At 37.3% G+C, this 20590-nt stretch overlaps 1 protein-coding gene across 1 annotated transcript in view; it reads right to left on the bottom strand.

Moving 5' to 3' along the window:
- LOC107571026 (nipped-B-like protein A) overlaps positions 1–20590 on the bottom strand; it is a 50919-nt gene that overhangs the window by 12727 nt on the left and 17602 nt on the right. The window contains exons 9-32 of the mRNA XM_016257311.1: positions 19368–20081; positions 16842–17006; positions 16252–16419; positions 15884–15955; positions 14599–14688; positions 13949–14049; positions 10489–10575; positions 10135–10366; positions 8728–8879; positions 8552–8632; positions 8095–8195; positions 7874–8000; positions 7691–7773; positions 7464–7596; positions 6713–6856; positions 6514–6600; positions 5597–5814; positions 5392–5494; positions 3084–3182; positions 2833–2979; positions 2046–2180; positions 1830–1928; positions 411–464; positions 209–317 (exon numbers count right to left, since the gene is read on the bottom strand). Coding sequence (XP_016112797.1) covers positions 209–317; positions 411–464; positions 1830–1928; positions 2046–2180; positions 2833–2979; positions 3084–3182; positions 5392–5494; positions 5597–5814; positions 6514–6600; positions 6713–6856; positions 7464–7596; positions 7691–7773; positions 7874–8000; positions 8095–8195; positions 8552–8632; positions 8728–8879; positions 10135–10366; positions 10489–10575; positions 13949–14049; positions 14599–14688; positions 15884–15955; positions 16252–16419; positions 16842–17006; positions 19368–20081 — 3501 coding nt within the window. The remainder of the gene's footprint in view (positions 1–208; positions 318–410; positions 465–1829; positions 1929–2045; positions 2181–2832; positions 2980–3083; positions 3183–5391; positions 5495–5596; positions 5815–6513; positions 6601–6712; positions 6857–7463; positions 7597–7690; positions 7774–7873; positions 8001–8094; positions 8196–8551; positions 8633–8727; positions 8880–10134; positions 10367–10488; positions 10576–13948; positions 14050–14598; positions 14689–15883; positions 15956–16251; positions 16420–16841; positions 17007–19367; positions 20082–20590) is intronic.

The raw sequence follows: 20590 nt of genomic DNA, 5'->3' as shown, positions 1-20590 counted from the left end.
AACATAAAATAAATCTTTACAAAAAAAAAAAAAAAAAAAAAAAAAGATATGCAAACTTTTTATATTTTATATTTTTATAATAAGCTGATCCATTTCAATAAAATTGTATTTGTTTGTGACTATTATTTCATATATCAGGCTTTACAGGATTAATCAACTGATATGCTAAAACAAATCAGATTTCCCAAGTCTAGTAGAATGTGCGTACCTGCAAGTGCCTCCTCGTATTTGAGGATGTACTCCACAAGATTGTCCACCAACTGAACACAGGCCTTCCTGGCTGGCTTATAGGACGAGTCCTGCTCTGACTTTAATAGCTATTAAAAACAAAACACTGTGAATTGCAGTTCTACAGTCCTCCAAACTAGAGACCAGAAGAGGGAAATGGATTTGACTTAAAAAACACTTACATTCTGCAGGAGCTGCTCAAACCAGTCATAGCCAGTGTCCTTACAGGCAGCAACCTGCAGTACAGAAAAGAATAAGTTCAGCTTGGGGATGATGCACTGTTTTAAAGAAAAGCCATTTTCACACTAGATCTTTAGGTATGGACATGAGTCAGTCTGATTTTAACGATTTGTGTGAAAGTTGCTTTATTAAAGGCAGAGTAAGTGATTTTTCAAAAACACTTTAAAAACTGATTCGGGCCGAATCGCAAAACAAACTTGTAGCCAATCAGCTACAAGGGGCGTGTCTACTCGTGAAGTGGAGGAGAGCGCGTTCAGTGCACGGGACGGACATTAGCCGAGCCGAGCACAGAAAGATGGAGATGGAGGATAAAAACAAAAGAGGAAAACGTCTGCGGAACGATAAGGCAAGAAGTAGGACCCGTGTAAATATCGGATCAGCTTTCCAGCGCTGGAGAGAACTCAAGGAGCGGAGGCCTGCGATCGGACGCCGAGGTTGCTTTGTTTCTTCTCAATAGGTGAGTAACAGTGTCTACAACAGCTAAAGTCTGCCTACACTGGACGCGATCAAACGACCTTTGAAAACCATTTGAAATTTGTGTCTGTGCCACTCACGTCCGTAGACACGGTGTAACATTGGTTTTGCTTTGTTTCACAGAACTAATTGTTGCCTGGGTTGCGTACGTATATGTGGGGCGGAGCTATCAGAATAGAGGCGAGACCCTTTTGGGGTAGAGGCATGTTTGTTTTGGTGATTTCAAATATCAACATTGGCTACCAGAAATCCCTCACTCTGCCTTTAAAGGTACAGTATGTAATATTGGCGGCTAGTGGTTAAAATGGGTACTGCAGTCCAAATTCAAAATACTGGAGAGAGTTGTTTCTCCCGTCCCTCCTCCTCAGACTCTATGCTCACGTGGGTTGCCAGATTAAGGAATGAGCACAATTGACAATGGAAGGTGACGCCTACACTGTAAGATGATGAGTTGATTTATTCGGATTTTAATATGCCTCTGGTCATAGAGCTGCTTAGTTGGATGCCGTGGCTTTTTAGGTCAGGTAGAATCTGTGACCTCTGACCCAGTTCATATTCAGAAATTGCCTTCAGGGAGCAGCTTACATTTGCATATCTTGTAATGCATCTGTTGCAGAGAAATGCAAGCGCCACTGGAAGGTCTTATGTTCTGGTAGTAAAACCAAAAGGTATAAAAACATGTCTTCTCTAGTGTTACCCAGCTACAACCACAAACAGCTTGCGGTGGTTCTAACACTGATAATGTAGACACATTCTGATTTAGAGCCAAATAAAACAAATGCTGAATCGGAATCGGTCAGACAAAACAATATATATATATATATATATATATATATATATACACACACACACAAAAAAAAATATACAATATAAACAGCTGGACTGACCACATCAGTGATGTTGAGAATCTTCCTATTCATTGTCTCTTTGTCGTGGCTGGCTGTGGGCGTAAACCACAGCTTTTGGAATGTTTCATTCACCAGTTTCTGCAGGGAGGGAAAAACCGTTAGCTCACACTTTTGTCACTAAATGGAAAAACCCATCACAACAGAAGTTCAGCATTGCATTTATCATGCAAAACAAAGGAAAGAACGTGGTTGCACCTTGATGCCCTCCTCGTCATTGACCCTGCGGATCATCTTCACACACATCTCCGTGACCTTACTGAAGTAGGGCTGCTCTAAACAGATGTCTCTCAGAATCTTGATCACCCTCTTCCTCACACTGATACCGGTGTCCTGGAGTGAAAGCACAGAAAAACAATTTAAACTTCTCACCTATTACATGCACAGTATTCAAAATAGCTGATGTTTGTTTTTAACATCAAGACTTCAGGCCAAAATTCACATCACTGTCTAAAGGGAAAGTGTATATCTTAGGCCTTTAAAAGGGTCACCGTTAACTTCCACAATTTTTATTTATATTTTTGTCTTTTCAAGTTCATTACCTATATTTACAAATTATTATGAGGTCAAAAAAAGTTGCATGCATAATACAAAAAAAAGAAAAGAAAAAAAAAAAGTGTCTCATGCTCACATTTATCTGATCGAAAAAACAGCAATACTGTGAAATATTATTTCTAATTATAAGCATGTTTTATTGCAATACATTTTCAAATGTAATTTATTCCTGTGATGTCAAAGCTGAATTTTCAGCATCATTACTCCAGTCTTCAGTGTCACATGACCCTTCAAAAATCAATGTAATATGCTGATTTGCTGAAACCATTTTTTCAGGATTTTTTAAAAAGAACATTTTAAACAAAAAACAAACAAAAAAACTCGACCCCAAACTTTTGAATGGTAGTGTGTAAATGTACATATAAACAATGATTAAAGCTTTACATTTTGCTACTAAACTGTCAGACAGTGATCTGAAGTGCTGTCATACCAGTATCCTCTCGATGAGCATGTCATAGTACTGCTCGGTCAGCTGAGGTCGACTCAACACAAACCGTCCCAGCAGCTCGACCGCCGCTTCCCTTACACTGGTGGAGTTATCCATCAACCGGCCGTGAACACCACGCTGCATATCAGACTACATAACAGACAAACATACCAATTAAAAGACATCAACGGTCAACCCCCACAGAATTACCTATAGTGTTGTGCTGCCAGTTTTAATTAAGCTGCATTTCTTACCCTGGCCAGTATACTGGGGTCAACAGCCACCACCTCAGACAGACACTTCATGGCTTTGGTCCTGACAGCTATGGCGCTCTCCCCTAAAACTCTCAGAATCTAAAAGAAAATACAAAAAAGATGCATTTGTTAGGTACATTAATACCAGGTGGAAACTGATTTTGTCTACATTTTAGACCCATCTTCTCACCTGTGTCAGGTAGATGTCAAAGCTCTGAGAGAAGGGCCTGGTGGAGGCCAAGTAGCGTACAATAAGGCAGGAGTCCTCATAGTCCACAGTGTCTGAATTCATCCTGTCAAAAGATTTATTTGGCAATTTATAACCCTTGTAATACAGTCTTGACTGAGGCCGAGGATGTTACATCATTAAAGCAGTGATGTGTGTGTGATAATACCTGAGAGTAGTAAATTGATTGGGAGTTGATTTAATGACGGTGTGGAGGAATTTCTTGCGAGTTTCTGCACGCTGCATGATGTCTCCGGTGGCCTGGAGCTCTTTGGCATGCTGCGTGCCCTCCAAGTCATCCTCCTTTTGATTCTGATTCCTCATGGCCTTCTCAGTCTCCGTAGTGCAGTCTCTGAACCACTGAGCGATGTAAAATTTGCGTGCAAACTACAATACAAAATCAGATTGACGAATTTATCATGACGGATTAAGGGTAGAAAAAGGGCAAATTAATGATATCTGCAATCAGTAAAATGCTAATTTTGTGCATGACTATTATATAATAATTATAACATAATAATAATAATTATTATTATTACTATTATTATTAATCGTCATCATTAATAATTATAATAATAAATTACAACAACAATTACTGATATCTGCTATCATTAAAATGATCATTTTGTGCATGTCTATTTTTATTATTTTTACCATTATAAATAATATTAATATTTATAGAATCATTTTATTATTATTAATCATTATTAAATTACATACATACTGTATCAGTCAGTATTCTCTACATTTAATGGGATATTATTTTAGAAGTTAAATGTCACTATAAAATAACACAAATTAAAATATGAAACAATCAAAATTCTCTTAAATTTAGAGTACCTATATATAATCTTACAGATTCTCTCTACCAACTTTCCTTATAATTTTAAGCATTTAAGAAGAAACCTTAAGTGTAAAAGGTTTTTAAGATCATGAGAAACAAATTCAGTGTTATTTACGGGTGTTAAATTAACCGCAGGAAACCTCACACTACACATGTTGACACTTGACCATGGAAAAACTCAAAGGAAGACAGGAATCTACATAAAGGCCACAGGACATGAAGAGCATCTGAGATGGACTCACTGTGAGGGCAGGGTCTGTTTCTGCATTCTCATCCATATAACCCAATAAGGCTTTCTGCAACCGCTGAGTCTCGTCTCCCTCTGAGCTCTAAAGACACATAGAAAAACCATTAAATAAAAAACACACATTGAAAATTGAGTGTTTATGAGATGTAGTCCACATGCACCAGCATGTGTAATGTAGATACATGTTCGCATACCTCTCTGATGATGCAGTCAATGGCTTTCTGGTCCATCCTGCTGGTGACAGAATCTTTCCTCAATCTGGCTGCTACGGTACCTAGATAATCCAGTGATGCCACTCTCAGTGCCATCTCTGTCTGCTTGTTACTGAATTGGTGCACCTAGGGACAGAGCATGAAGGTCAAGGGTCACTGAAGAAGAAAGAACCTCTGTATGGGTTTCACTGAAATCACTGTTATTGTATTTTCTTTCATTATCCAAACTGGGTTTTTATTATTGATCTTTTTACAATGCTATAAACCTGGTTTAGAGTTGCTCACATTATAAATAAATTACTCTTATTACTATAGTAAGTACAAGTAATAAGCAACAAGGACTCTGTATTTTCAAGTAAAATATGGGTAGCTTTTAGTTTTACAATCTATCCATACACACATACATCATTTTATAAAAATGTATAAAAAATAAAAACAGCAACAGAAATAAATCATATACATTAAATGTATAAATCATGTTTAAATTATATATAAATTGTGAAATAAAAATATATACATTATATTTATAATTATAGAATTTATATTTGTTAATGTTATAATTAAATAAATGTTGATACTTTATTTATTAGATTTTTTTTTTTTAGCACAAATCGTCTGAAGCACCATCATAAACACCTGTGGGTTCATAAATATGCAATTTTTCATGGTTAGCACGGTCAGGGAAGTTCTAAAAGAAAATACAAAAAAGATGCATTTGTAAGGTACATTAATACCAGGTGGAAACTGATTTTGTCTACATTTTAGACCCATCTTCTCACCTGTGTCAGGTAGATGTCAAAGCTCTGAGAGAACGGCCTGGTGGAGGCCAAGTAGCGTACAATAAGGCAGGAGTCCTCATAGTCCACAGTGTCTGAATTCATCCTGTCAAAAGATTTATTTGGCAATTTATAACCATTGTAATACAGTCTTGACTGAGGCCGAGGATGTTACATCATTAAAGCAGTGATGTGTGTGTGATAATACCTGAGAGTAGTAAATTGATTGGGAGTTGATTTAATGACGGTGTGGAGGAATTTCTTGCGAGTTTCTGCACGCTGCATGATGTCTCCGGTGGCCTGGAGCTCTTTGGCATGCTGCGTGCCCTCCAAGTCATCCTCCTTTTGATTCTGATTCCTCATGGCCTTCTCAGTCTCCGTAGTGCAGTCTCTGAACCACTGAGCGATGTAAAATTTGCGCGCAAACTACAATACAAAATCAGATTGACGAATTTATCATGACGGATTAAGGGTAGAAAAAGGGCAAATTAATGATATCTGCAATCAGTAAAATGCTAATTTTGTGCATGACTATTATATAATAATTATAACATAATAATAATAATTATTATTATTACTATTATTATTAATCGTCATCATTAATAATTATAATAATAAATTACAACAACAATTACTGATATCTGCTATCATTAAAATGATCATTTTGTGCATGTCTATTTTTATTATTTTTACCATTATAAATAATATTAATATTTATAGAATCATTTTATTATTATTAATCATTATTAAATTACATACATACTGTATCAGTCAGTATTCTCTACATTTAATGGGATATTATTTTAGAAGTTAAATGTCACTATAAAATAACACAAATTAAAATATGAAACAATCAAAATTCTCTTAAATTTAGAGTACCTATATATAATCTTACAGATTCTCTCTACCAACTTTCCTTATAATTTTAAGCATTTAAGAAGAAACCTTAAGTGTAAAAGGTTTTTAAGATCATGAGAAACAAATTCAGTGTTATTTACGGGTGTTAAATTAACCGCAGGAAACCTCACACTACACATGTTGACACTTGACCATGGAAAAACTCAAAGGAAGACAGGAATCTACATAAAGGCCACAGGACATGAAGAGCATCTGAGATGGACTCACTGTGAGGGCAGGGTCTGTTTCTGCATTCTCATCCATATAACCCAATAAGGCTTTCTGCAACCGCTGAGTCTCGTCTCCCTCTGAGCTCTAAAGACACATAGAAAAACCATTAAATAAAAAACACACATTGAAAATTGAGTGTTTATGAGATGTAGTCCACATGCACCAGCATGTGTAATGTAGATACATGTTCGCATACCTCTCTGATGATGCAGTCAATGGCTTTCTGGTCCATCCTGCTGGTGACAGAATCTTTCCTCAATCTGGCTGCTACGGTACCTAGATAATCCAGTGATGCCACTCTCAGTGCCATCTCTGTCTGCTTGTTACTGAATTGGTGCACCTAGGGACAGAGCATGAAGGTCAAGGGTCACTGAAGAAGAAAGAACCTCTGTATGGGTTTCACTGAAATCACTGTTATTGTATTTTCTTTCATTATCCAAACTGGGTTTTTATTATTGATCTTTTTACAATGCTATAAACCTGGTTTAGAGTTGCTCACATTATAAATAAATTACTCTTATTACTATAGTAAGTACAAGTAATAAGCAACAAGGACTCTGTATTTTCAAGTAAAATATGGGTAGCTTTTAGTTTTACAATCTATCCATACACACATACATCATTTTATAAAAATGTATAAAAAATAAAAACAGCAACAGAAATAAATCATATACATTAAATGTATAAATCATGTTTAAATTATATATAAATTGTGAAATAAAAATATATACATTATATTTATAATTATAGAATTTATATTTGTTAATGTTATAATTAAATAAATGTTGATACTTTATTTATTTGATTTTTTTTTTTTAGCACAAATCGTCTGAAGCACCATCATAAACACCTGTGGGTTCATAAATATGCATTTTTTCATGGTTAGCACGGTCAGGGAAGTTTAGGCTCTGTTGCAGATAATGTGATTGGCTATGGCTTGTTCCTACCAGTAATCTGCCCAGCAGGCTCAGCAGTAATTCTGAAGCGGGCCACTCGGGTTTGTTGACCGTAGACAGCAGATCCTGCACAAAATTCTCAAACAGCGGCCTGTAGTCTTCCTCAGCCTGTTTACTGCCACACCTAAGTAATAACAATACAGAAACATACACTGAATACTGCACACACACATACTTCATGAAGAAAAAAAATTTGCAAACAGGAGGGATGTTCTGACTTCTTGAGGAAGACAGAGAGGAAGTTCTGAGCCGTCCGTCTAGCTGTTTCATACGAGTTGGTGATGAACACATCGTCGTCAACCTAGAAATGGATTAAATCATATTGTTAATGTATCCTGTAATCTACACCAGACTTTGCAGCAATAGTACAAATGTGAGAGTGGTGGATGAGTAACTAGTACCTTCTTATGATCATCTTCAGAGTCTTTCTCAGAGGGCAGATGGACCACGCACTGAATTAGCTGCAGCACCAGAGCACTAACCATCTGAATGTATATGGGCTCCCCCTCAGCATCACTACTGTTCAACCTAAACACAGAATTGACATGCAGGAAATGCTTGTTGTTATCACAGATCAGTTTAGGCAGAACTGTCAGCTCAATATAGGCAGTCATAACAGCACCTGAAGTTCCTGAGGCTGCGTTTGCTGGTGGGCAGTCTGGCCAAAGAGGTAAAAATCTCCTCTAGAATTAACTGTCTATGCTTCTCGTAACGAGAGAAGACCTGAGACAAAGGGAGAAGCAAAAAGCCTCCATCAGTGACATGTTCTTAGATATAGTTTAAATCATAACATAAAAATAGTCTTCTGATTTCCACAACAACTTCTGTGGTCACAAAACAAGAAAACAAAAAAAGAGACAATCCTGATTTTAAGTCAAAATGTGTATTAAAGGACCAAAATCATAATTTTAAAATCAAGAAATAAAAGAAAAAAAAAAAAACATTCCTAACATTAAACCAAAATGAGTATTTAAGGAAAAAATGGCTAAATAGTTTTGTTATAATTTAATTTTAAAAAATAATTTCATTATATTTATGATGGAGCTCATCTATATATGTGCTCATTTATGAAAACATACCGCCGTCACCAGCTTTATGGCGCACAGCTGCAGCTCACTGACATTCTCCACAAAGAACGGAGTGATGCCCATCGAAGAGACCTGCAGAAGAACAACAACACAGAGCGATACAACATGCAATAAATGCAAATAAACTAAAGAGTATACACAAATACACTGCACCCATCAGTTCCTACCTGCAATATTGTTGTATCAGTCAACAGCTGAATTTCCAGAAGCTCTGAGATGTTGCTGACGACGTCACACACTTTGTTATAGAGCATGATGATGACTCTCTGCTTGGCGGTGGAGCACTTGGCTCGCTTTGCTTTGGAGCTCAGCAAGGAACCTGAAACCACACATGGTTCAAACCACAAGAAAATGTTAGGAAGCAGTTCATTTACATTTACAAACAGTTGACATATAATGTTATTTAATGTACTAGTAATTTAAAACAATGGCAGTAAGCTGGCAGTAAATACCAATGTAAAATTTGTCCAAAAAAAATCTATTCTAATTATTATTAAATTTAGTTCATTTATAAAATGTAATTTTAGTACCGATACCGATCTTTTTAAAGCCCTCTGATACTCCAATCATGATTTTTAGACATTAATTCAGGGCCTAAATTTCATTTTTGAAAATGGGGGGAATTCCCTTTTAGGTGTCTCTTGTGAGGGGAAGCAGCACGGACTGTGCTTTCACAGAGTCGTCGGCTACTGATCCATGGCTGTTTACCACAAACACAACATTTATCCATTATTTTGATTTCAAATCCAAACATTGTCACTGAAAATGCTTTTTCAGCATTGTGATTCTTTTTTTACGCAGTACAGCAATACAGTCTTTCACAGACATGTTTAAACGCAATAAATATAAGCAACACATCATTCAATGCTTTTTACTTTTGCATTTACTTCTAGATTTATATATTAAGTTGCTCAAGCAAGTGGCAAAACATTTAAACTACTTTTCTTACATTATCACAAACTTACCATTGACAGAAATAGTCAGCTCTACTGCCTTTCCTTTTGCATTGAAATCTTTATTACAAGCAATCCTGCGGTTTAGGGCTGCACGATAAATCGCATGCGATATTTAACGCGCATCTAGTCAGTAAAGCCGGTTCTGTAATCAGTGGTAAATCTCCATCACGTGCGAGCTTTCACATGGAGCAGCATTTACTACACAGAGCCACTGACAAGCTGCGCAAAACCACAATCATATTTTGCGCATCAGCGTCATCAGCTTGAGATCGTTTTTTTTAGTTCTGCCTTTTTAGAGACCGCCGATCAAACATCCTAAAGCGATTATCGGCCTATAGTGATCAGTAACCGATCAATCGGAGCACCCCTATATAATATTATCATCATCAAAAATAATACATATATAATATTTACTACATTTTATTTGTCATTTTCATTAAGATGTAAGAGAATAGTACTAATATTTATTCATTTATTTATTTTTACTTGGAGGGTACATCTTTTTTCATTTGTCAAACAATTAATTTAGGTATTAAATACAGTTAATAGTTTTAGAGTAAACCGTTTGTGAATATTTCTTGATTTTGCATGCCCTTCAGCAGAAGCGAAGTGTCTCACCTCCTTTAGGGTCAATTCTGTAGACCGGATCATACTGCGGGTAAAGAGTGTTTTGCAGGTGGAACTTAGTGTACTGCAGAACTCTCTCTATCACGTCCTCAATGTACACGGCTTTGGGCATGTGTGATGATGTCATGACGTTCAGTGCTGTCAGACACGCATCCGCTGATTTGGTTACACGCTCCATGATGAGATCCCGCCAGAGACGCTCCTCGTCCTCTCCCTCATTATCCTGATGAAGAGCAGAGAAAGACGACTGAGGAAAAGCAGTGAACTACAAGTAAAGGCATCATTTGAAGTGTGAAAATATCACTCGAAAAAACCAACATGATTAAGGAACAAAGTGATGTTTACAAGGTTCATGAGTGTAGAAAGACTGGCTCCATCCAGAATGTTCTTCTCCAGAATATTCAACAGTTTCACCAGTTTATCAGAAGGAATCTGGGCATTAGAGAAAACAACAACAGAATATGAGGTATATAGCTAGAGTGGACATGTTACAGAAAACTCTCTGAGATTTTCTCACTCTCTGAGATTTCTGTGCACTATATAAATGTACTCTATACAAGACAGTTATAATATTACAAAAGATTTCTATTTTAAATAAATGCTGTACTTTTGAACCGTTCATCAAAGAATCCTAAAAAAAATATCAAAGCTTCAACCAAAATATTAAGCAGCAAATGTTTTCAACAATGATACTAATAAGAAATGTTTCTTGAGGATTTCTTAAATCAAATTTAAGACTTCCAAGACCTTTTTAAGACCTGCACAAATAAAATTAATACCATTTAAGTGGGGCTGGGCAATATCTATGGCAACTTAATTGTTTAGAACAGGGGTTGGCAACCTTTTCAGCATGACGTGCCATTTTAAATTTTTCTGGTTAACCACTGTGCCAATCCCCCCCACCCCCTTTTTGGCAGAGAGTGTTATCACTATGTCGGAGACACGCTAGCTCACGCTCAAATTTATTTGATTTTGACGCAATATTTACACTGACGCTCGCAGGCGGCTATGGTAAGGGGCATGACATTTCCCTACCAGGCGCGGAGTGCTGCCAATCACAACACACACCGGCCCAGCTAACCAATCACAGCACATTTCATATTTCAGAAGGCGGGCCTTCATTTGATACAGGAACTATTCGGGCCTTTCATTCCAGACTGAGGAGAGAGGTGTTGTAATAATGTAAAATATGTGAAAAATAATGTGTTTTTCGAACAACCTAGTATGAGAGCCTGTTCTAGTACACCCCCAAAACAAAATCAAGACTTTGCAAAAGAGCATAATAGGACCCCTTTAAATGATACAATAAAAAAAACAATAGGCCTATTTGATTTTCATGCAAATGGTTTTTCTGAAGATTTTTTCATAAATTGTTTTTTAAACTTTTCAAAAGCTTCTTGAATAACAGATATACAGTGTGACCCTACTGAACACCACTGTATGTGTGTGTGTGTGTGACAAGGCCAATGCATTAAAACTGTTAAGTTTAATCACCGCTCTATATTAATGCGCTGCTTTAATTGATGCGCTCCCACACACACCACTCGCGCGCACAGAGATCTGAGATCGCACTGTGCAAAAAGCAATGTTTTTTAAGTAACTAAACTTAGCTTTATTGTTTGTAGAGAGAGACAGACGCAGACAATTTACACATCTCTCTCTCTCTCAAAATGGCCATATTTGAGAAAAATAATTTGAGTAGATTGCATCACTGGATATAGCTGTCAGTCAATTAACATTTCTATCATAAAACGTATATTTAAAAGCTGACTAATATTAAATGATTTGCAGCTTCATCTTACCTCGCTCTCTTTAACGTTAAACTGACGCTTCGCGCTCTGCTTCTGTGAATAGTAATAGTTTTGACAGAGGCTTTGATCTGAAGCGCCTAGTATGTGCAGCGGTCGCGCGCGCATCCATAGACTAGCGCAAGTTAATTCTCACACTTTAATAGTATTTATAGCTCCTAACAGGCTGTGTGACTATGAGAAGTTATTACCTCAAAATGTACGTCAGTATGCAGTTTTCCCTACTGCTTGCATGCCAGCGATTATCACGCGTGCCGTAGGTTGCCGACCCCTGGTTCAGAATTTTATAATGCACTAACATTAGCTTCTTGTCGATCCACCAGTTCACTTTTAAAACTGTGTGTTTGCTGCGTAAAAATATGGCTCTATTTTCAAAAACAACAGAAGGGCTTATTGAAAATGCTAATTCATTCTCTGCCAATAGGTGGCACTTTTGGAACGGCAGAAATATAGCGGTTTCCAGCAGCACCTGACTTTGAAATGTGCAATGCTCATATTTATTCAATTTACAACTGAATAAATATGAGCCTTTGAATTGAATAAATTATAGCTTTTTGAAGTCTAATCGTCAAACTAAGCCATATCACAATTCTTTCCGTCCCCAACTTTTCAGGGTGTCTTGGGGAGGGGAGGTATCCAAAGCACATCAACTGTTAGTTCACCCAAAAATGAAAATTGGCTTGCATTTTACTCACCCCCTAAGCATCCTAGGTGTATATGACTTTCTTCTTTCAGACGAATCCAGTCGGAGTTATATTAAAAATTGTCCTGGCTATTCCAAGCTCTATCATTGCAGTCCGCGGGTATAGCAGCTGAACAGTCCACAAGTCGTCAAATAAAGCGCGCGCATTCATAATAAAACGTGCTTCACACGGCTCATGGGGGTGAATAAAGGCCTTCTGTCGTGAATCCATGCATTTTTGTAAGAAAAATATCCATATTTCAAACGTAATAAACACTTTTATATCACTTCCGCCAACTGTCATTCGCAGAAGCCGTGTTGGCGGATGACGTAGCACGTCGGGGTTGCGTGATTAGTGACAAATGCAGAGAAAGAACAAAGCAAAACGCCGGTCACGAATTAGAAGTACAAACCGAAGATTTGCAAAGAAAAATGTCAGAGGATTTCGATATAAGCCAAGAGGAGACTGGTTTTCCTTTGCTAAAGTAAGGAGACTTTGCTTCCTTTGCTCCTATAAACAAACTCATGAGACTAGCATATCTCAAGAGGCGCGCGCGCTGCGCATACGTCATACGCCTTCTGTCGGAACGCCTTCCGCATACGAAAGATAACGGAAGTGAGAGAAAAGTGTTTATTACGTTTGAAATATGGATATTTTTCTTACAAAAACGCATGGATTAACTACAGAAGGATTCACTACACCTAGGATGCTTCGAGGGTGAGTAAAACACAAGCCGATTTTTTTTTTGGGTGAACTAACCCTTTAAGACCTTCTGAAATCTTTAAGACTTTTGTGTATCATTTAAGACTTTTTATGGCCTTAAATTTGATATAACTAAATTTAAGACTTTTTAAGGTCCCAGAAACCCTGATATTAGAAATTATTTCAGAAGGATCTTGTGACACATGAGACTGGAGTAATGATGCTGAAAATTCAGCTTTGCATCACAGGAATAAATTACATTTTAAAATTAGTTAAAAACAGTTATTTTAATTTGTAACTAATATGTCCACAATATTTTTGTTCTAACTGTATTTTTAATCAAATGAATGCAGCCTTGGTGAGCATAAGAGACTTCTTTCAAAAACTTTTTTTTTTTAAATTCCAGACCCCAAACTTTTGAATAATAGTGTATATAATGCAACTTAAGTGCACCTAAACTTTTAAAAATTTATGAGTGCACTATCATACAGATGGCCTTTGCTTTTAGATATGGATATGGACTAGCCTACACCCACCATACTTACAGTAGGATTTCACTGGGTTTTTAAACAACCACATAAAAGGGGCAGTATACAGTGATGTATCTCTTACCCTGCAGGTGATGCCCATGGCTTTTATCTTAGCAGATTCACTACCCAATTCACTTAGCTGCTGTTTCCCCAACAACAGCTCCTGAGGGATCTCATCGTCATCTGAGAACACACAAACACATCAGACCGAAGAGTTTAGTTTGTAACACAGACCTGCATCTTAAAAGAATTCTAATTTGCAAAAAAGGCCTACTATTACATTATTTGGTGATGCTGAGTTCAAAAATAACAATACAAACTTTCCATTACATAGGTTTTTTTTTTCACCACAAAATAAGAATGAAGATTTTTCAAATTATAAATATGTATCAGCTCTTATCAAAATAACATTCAGTCAAATGTCAAAAGTTTTAATGACAAAAAGAAGTATTCAAATTGTATAATTTAATTACAATCTGCAAGAGAGTGGAAAAAGTGGAAATCAGGATTACGCATATAATAATGTCTTCAGAATCATATTCACCTCACAAATGGTTTTATTTTGTGAGAAAGCCTGACATTTGAGTTTTGGGTTTCACTGTGCAAATATGATACAGGGTGGTAAAATCTATTGAGATTGAGATTGAGAGAGAGAGAGATTGAGAGAGAGAGAGAGAGAGAGAGAGAGAGAGAGAGAGAGAGAGAGAGAGAGAGAGAGAGAAATTGTCCTACCCTGAGCATTAAAGTCCATATCCTCAAGATTCTCCAAGATGTTGTCAATACTCAATGAGAACCTCTTAAAAGTGGAAGAGTCCATCATTTCTGGGAAAAAAATGTACAAGTACAAAGATTTAAAGGGGTCATATGATGCGATTTCTATTTTTCCTATTCTTTAGTGTGTTATGTAGCTATATGTGCATGTATAAAATCTGCAGAGTTACAAAGCTCAAAGTCTTCCACAAAAGGATTTATTCTATCTCCAGACCGGACTAAAACGCCTCATTCAAACACGCCCCCACATCTCTACGTCACGATGTGGAAATATTTGCGCAATGCCTCCCAAATGTTCATGCAAAGAAAGGCGGCGTGGTTTCAGGAACCACAGTAGTGTTGTTGCAGCCATGTCAGGGAGACGCTGTGTGTTTCTGTGCGAAAGCAAAAGCACTTTATTTGGCCTTCCGAAAGTAGATGCAATGAGGAATCACTGGTTAAGATTTATTTACAACAGAACAGCACAACCCAGATGTTCGAATTTGTGCAACGCATTTGATGGATGACAGTTTTGTGAACCCAGTAGCCTACAATGCTGTCTGCGCAAAGGCTATTTAAAAAAAAAAAAGGGTAAATTCCGACTTTGCTATGACAATCTGGTGCTTATTCTGAATCAGCTACTGTAAGTATGTTTTCTTAATAGCTTAAGTATTTGCTATTGACTGTTCAAATGCAGAGTTTTGCGCCGTGTAGAGTATCGCGTCGTGTGTGTGTGTGCGCGCGTGAGAGACAGACAGGGTCACATCACAGTGGAGTCAGCTTTCTTAATCGCGGCTTGTGTACTGCAAATACATACGAGCATCATCACTGTGTCTGTAATGCGACTCTGTTCCCCTTTCGGGCTTGAACTGATGGTAAAACTCAGGACATTATGTACTGCCTTTACATTTATGTTGAAAGCTGAAAGCTGATTATGGAAAGGGGCGTTACATTTCCAACGCGTGCTTGTGGTGTTCAGCCAATCACAATGCACTGGGTCAGCTGGCCAATCAGAGCAGACTGTGCTTGTCGGAAGGAGGGGCTTTGTAGAAAACGACATGTTTGAGAGAGGCGGGGCATAGAGGAACTACAATAATGTACAGTATTTGAAAAATAATGTGTTTTTTTAACATTAAAGCATGTCAACATATTCTGTTACACCAAATACACAAAATAATGATCTTTAAAATAGCATCATATGACCCCTTTAATGAGCATCATTCTGACGGGGAAAATTGGGTGCAATGAGGAAGTTGAAAGGGTTTACCTTCAGGTGTTAACTTGGGCTCATACGCTTTCCTCTTCTTCTGTTTCTCCTTCGTCTTCAAACGTCTTGCAACTGAAATAATAAAAAGCTCTTGCTCAACCACTCATAAACTGTTTAAGCACATTTCAGAAAAATCTCAAATACAGAACTTTGACTTCATAATTAAATGCTCATAGGGATAGTTCACCCAGAAATGAAAATTATGTCATCATTACATAATTTACAGACCCTTTTGAATCTTTAAAATTTTCAATGGAGGAACAAAAAGTCTTATAGGTTTGCAATGACATGAGGGTGAGTAAATGACTGAATTTTTCATTTTTGAGTAAATAATCCATTTCATGGACACTGAATAGTTTGTAGCTAACCGTCACTAAGGCTGGGAGGAGGTGAATCTTGGTCAGATTCGTCATATCGGCTGCCTGAGCCTCTACGTGCGTCGTAGCTTCCTCTTCGATGCTCTCCTGAACTCCTCCGATCGCGCTCCTCAAACTCCCACGTTCTATCACGATCCTTCTTCTGACGTTTACGAGATGCTGGGACAGAAAACAGAGCCCATGTATGTATAGACAGTTGTAAATAAAACAAGGACTGTTGAAATATGTTTCATAAGAACATGTTCTGCTTCAAAATTTCACATTTAATTCAATGTTACTTGCAGATTCTTTGTAATCACTTGTGAAATTAACTAGCAATTTACGAGTGAAACTTGTTTCAAAGTAAATCCTACACCATTTTTTTCAGTGCATGGGGGCTGCAGTTTGGTTGATTTTTTTTCTTTTAAATGGATGTGTTGTAGTAGATAGTTAAGGGAAATCAGTCAATAAGTGTCCAGCATGCACATGAACTCAGTACTGTTTAAAAAGCATCCCAGGATGCACCTTGTGAACTAAGACAATGTCCAGTTAGGTTGAGATTCATAATGAAAAACCGTAGTCATTACAGTGGTGCTACTCACAGTATTTCTCATCCTCTGAGCTGTCCTCCGCATATTTAGGCCTCTCATTGACAGTGCTGCGTTTGCGTTTGTTCATCTTCACCCGCTCACACAGAGGCATGGTGGACTCTATCTCTGCCAGCAGCTCAGGAGGAAGATCCTTCAGCACTGACGGGTCTATTCCACCTGTGCACAGAGACTTACATTCAACTTGCACTGCTTACAGCACACACAGGTTTTGAATTCCTTTCCTTTATATTATCAACTGTAATTGAGATTAACCAACAACATCTCGCAATGATCTTCAAAAGCTTAAATAATTTGACCACTAGGGATGTCAAAGGTACCGATACTTTGGAATACAAGTAGAAGTTATTACCCAAAACCCAAATAAGAACCCAATTTGAGTAATGGCAACATGCAAACATTTCATAATTTAATAGTTCAACACACAGTCAAACAGCGATGTCAAAAATCATATCTATGAAGAAAGACTGTTTTTGTTAAGTTGGTCTGCGAATCTTGATGGCTTTAATACTAAAAAAATGGTGAATTACATTTAGGCTAGTTTTTCCAAAGGGCCATAATTTTGTTGTAGATGACAAAAGTCATATGCATGTGGGAATATTTTCCGTTTTTAATTTAGCTTGTATTGTTTGTTAGGTAATAAAATCGTATTTTTTTACATTTAATATTCAACCCTCTACATTGCGAGTAAATCACTCGCATATGCGACTAAATCTTACTCTGGGCAACTAAATGATGTCTAATATTAGCCACTGGCTAATCAATTCTCAGATTTTATTCGCCAGTGTGTGAGTTGGAGGCTAAGTATAAGTTTAGCACAGATATATTTTCACTCACAGAACACTGACTGAGCGCTTCAGAGTTTCACTCTCCGTCAAGCGATCTGTGCTGTTTTTCAGTTCATCTGAATGGATGTGCAACGCACCTGTGTTTAACGTACTGTAAACTTTAGTGTGAAGGCGCACGACTCGACGTCGCTTTGTTTCACACACACGCAGAGAGAGAGGGAGAGAGAGAATTGATGCGCTACCTATGAGCGCTACATGTAAACGATATTCTGTTATATTTTGCTGTCAAAATAACGGCGTTCCTTTGGAATTCTTCCGCTTTTAAGAACTACCGCTTTCGGCAAACGGCAATCTCATTGGCTGGCGCTCACCTATTATCGTCCCTGTTTTGATTTCAGCAAATCAGTTCGAGCAAACGCACACAACCTGATTAATATTCATGAATCCAGTAGCTCATTAATCCTTGGTGCGTTTTATATTGTTCTTATTAGTAGAATTCGTATCATTATTATCTAATCAGTATTTTTGTTAGTTTATACCCAATTTAATTTGGGTATAAACTAACATATATATATATATTTATATATATATTTATCAGTCTGGCGAGTAAACAAAAAAAAATTTACTAGCCAATGGCGATTCATTTGCCAAGGTGTTCGTAGAGGGCTGATATTAAACCCAAATTTATATTTAACTACTCTTGCATTCTTTTAATCATTCAAAATGTACTTAACTGATACTGCTGTCAGACACCTGAAAACAAACACTGTTTTTTTTAGGAATAAATAAAAAAAAATCTTAACAGAGAAATGTTGAATAATTGAGTATGTTCAAAAGCATGTTAGGTTTTACTGTGGAAAATTGGTCTGGCATTATATTGTGACAGTGACCATTGTTGTTATTGTTAACAAACTAAAAAATTAAAAATAAAATAAAAATTCACTTACATTATTTGAAAAATCAGAAATAAAATTCAAATACTGGATGAAAAACTTAAAACTTACACAAAAAAATAGAAATGATGCCTTGGCATCTAACTGAAATAAAACAAGTTAAAGGACTAAAATAGCTAACTGAAATAAAAAACAAAGCTACATAGAAATATTTACAAAACTCCAAAAGCTAATAAAAAAAGAATAAAAAAACACAAAAGCACAAACTTACTAAAAAACAGAACAAAATAAAATTCAAATGAAAAGCAGAATTATAAAATGAAGCTTTTTCAGAATATGAATATTGTAATAATATTAAAATAAAACTAAAATAACACTGATTATGACAATCATACCAACAAATGTAAAAAAAAAAAAAAAAACACCTGCTGTTGTTTACTAATTATTTAATATTATTTTTATAAGAGCGAAATAAATACAACCATTTATTTAACAGTACTATTATTACTGTTCTTCCTTTTCGTATTCTATAATTCTAACCCATCAAACAACAAATCTGCTGTCATAAATGAGACACAATTTCAAAACTTATGAGCGACATCATCTTAAATGAGCCATTTCAAAGCATTAAAAAAAATAAAATAGTGGTAACCGTTCAGCTCTTACCAGCTGGAAAACCCAAGAACCATTTAGCATAACTACTCTTTTACAAGCAGCCAAGTAATACATCTTCTTGCCTGGTTGTTTGTTCAATTCGAAAGCAAAACCCATCATGATGTACTCAGAGTAGAAACCTTCATTCTAACTGGAAAGAGCAAAGATAAAAGGAGTTCCCCTACCTTTCCCAGATCTCCCAGAGGAGAGCCTGTTCTTGCCAGACTTGGAGCCGCGCGAGTCTCTCTCCCTCATAAGCCTCTGCACTTCATCGATGGAGAGTTTCTGCAGAACGACCACAGGCTTGACAGTCTTCTTCATGTCCATCTCAGGTTCCAGTCTCTCCAGCCGCACACATGGCTGCTTCCAGCCTTCTGGAATATCTCCTCCTCCGAGATCTTTCCTGATTTTGGGAATGGTGAAGTTTTTAAGCACTCCCGAACTGGTGTTTTCACCCAGCATGTACGGAGGAAGCTCTACTGGTTTACTCCCCGACTGAGCTGCACGCTGTGTGCCAGCATCACCATGCCGAACCTCTGGTCTGTGCTTCTGTCGCGGGGTATCAGGCTGATGCTGGTGTTCTGGAGCGTGGTCATGCTTGTGTTTGAGGGCCTTCGGGGTGACGCCCTCCTGCGGCTCTTGAGGCCAGCGCTGAGCCTCGCTGGCTGGGATGGGCATGCCCATGCAGGCGTCCTCCGCTCTGCCCGCTTGCTCCAAGCTCACTTGCAGGCCTGGGCGGCTGGCGCTGGTGCCTGCGGCGCTGGCCTCCTGAGGGGCGAGCCTGTGCCCTGCGTTAGCCCCTCCTCCTCCACCTGGAGCCCCAGATCCTGAACCGGCTGTGCCAGCTGCGCCAGGCTCCTGAGGGTGAGAGTCCTGTTTGCGCTTCTTCAAAGGTTTATCTACAATGAGAAAGAGATCAAATTCATAATTTTTATTATGAAAATTGAGGGAGGGTTCTTATTTATGAAAATAATGTCAAAACATGAGTCATAAAGGCATAACAGGCTTCATTTTCTTTTTGAAAAAAAGCACAATTTCTTCTTTCTTTCTTTTGATTATGCACTGAAATATGATTCAAATATTTTTGCAGTTACACTACCATTCAAAAGTTGTTTTTTTTTAAGAAATTAAAACTTTTATTCAGCAGGAATGCATTAAGTTGACTAAAAGTGAAAGCAAAAACGTTTTTGTAACTACCGTTACCAAAAATATTATTTCAAATGAATGCTGTTCTTATGAACTTTCAACTGATAAAAATCCTGAAGAACAATTGCCATGGTTTCCACAAAATATTAAACCGCGCAACTGGTTCCAACATGGCTAATAATAAGAATTGTTTCTTGAGCAGCAAATCCGCATATTAGAATTATTTCTGAAGTATCATGTGACACTGAAAACTGGAGTAATG

The sequence above is a fragment of the Sinocyclocheilus grahami genome, unplaced genomic scaffold, assembly GCF_001515645.1.
Source record: "Sinocyclocheilus grahami isolate Dianchi unplaced genomic scaffold, SAMN03320097.WGS_v1.1 scaffold1540.1, whole genome shotgun sequence".
NCBI classification, from domain to species: domain Eukaryota; kingdom Metazoa; phylum Chordata; class Actinopteri; order Cypriniformes; family Cyprinidae; genus Sinocyclocheilus; species Sinocyclocheilus grahami.
Note: the sequence above shows the minus strand (reverse complement) of the source record. Positions and strands in the feature narration are given on the sequence as shown.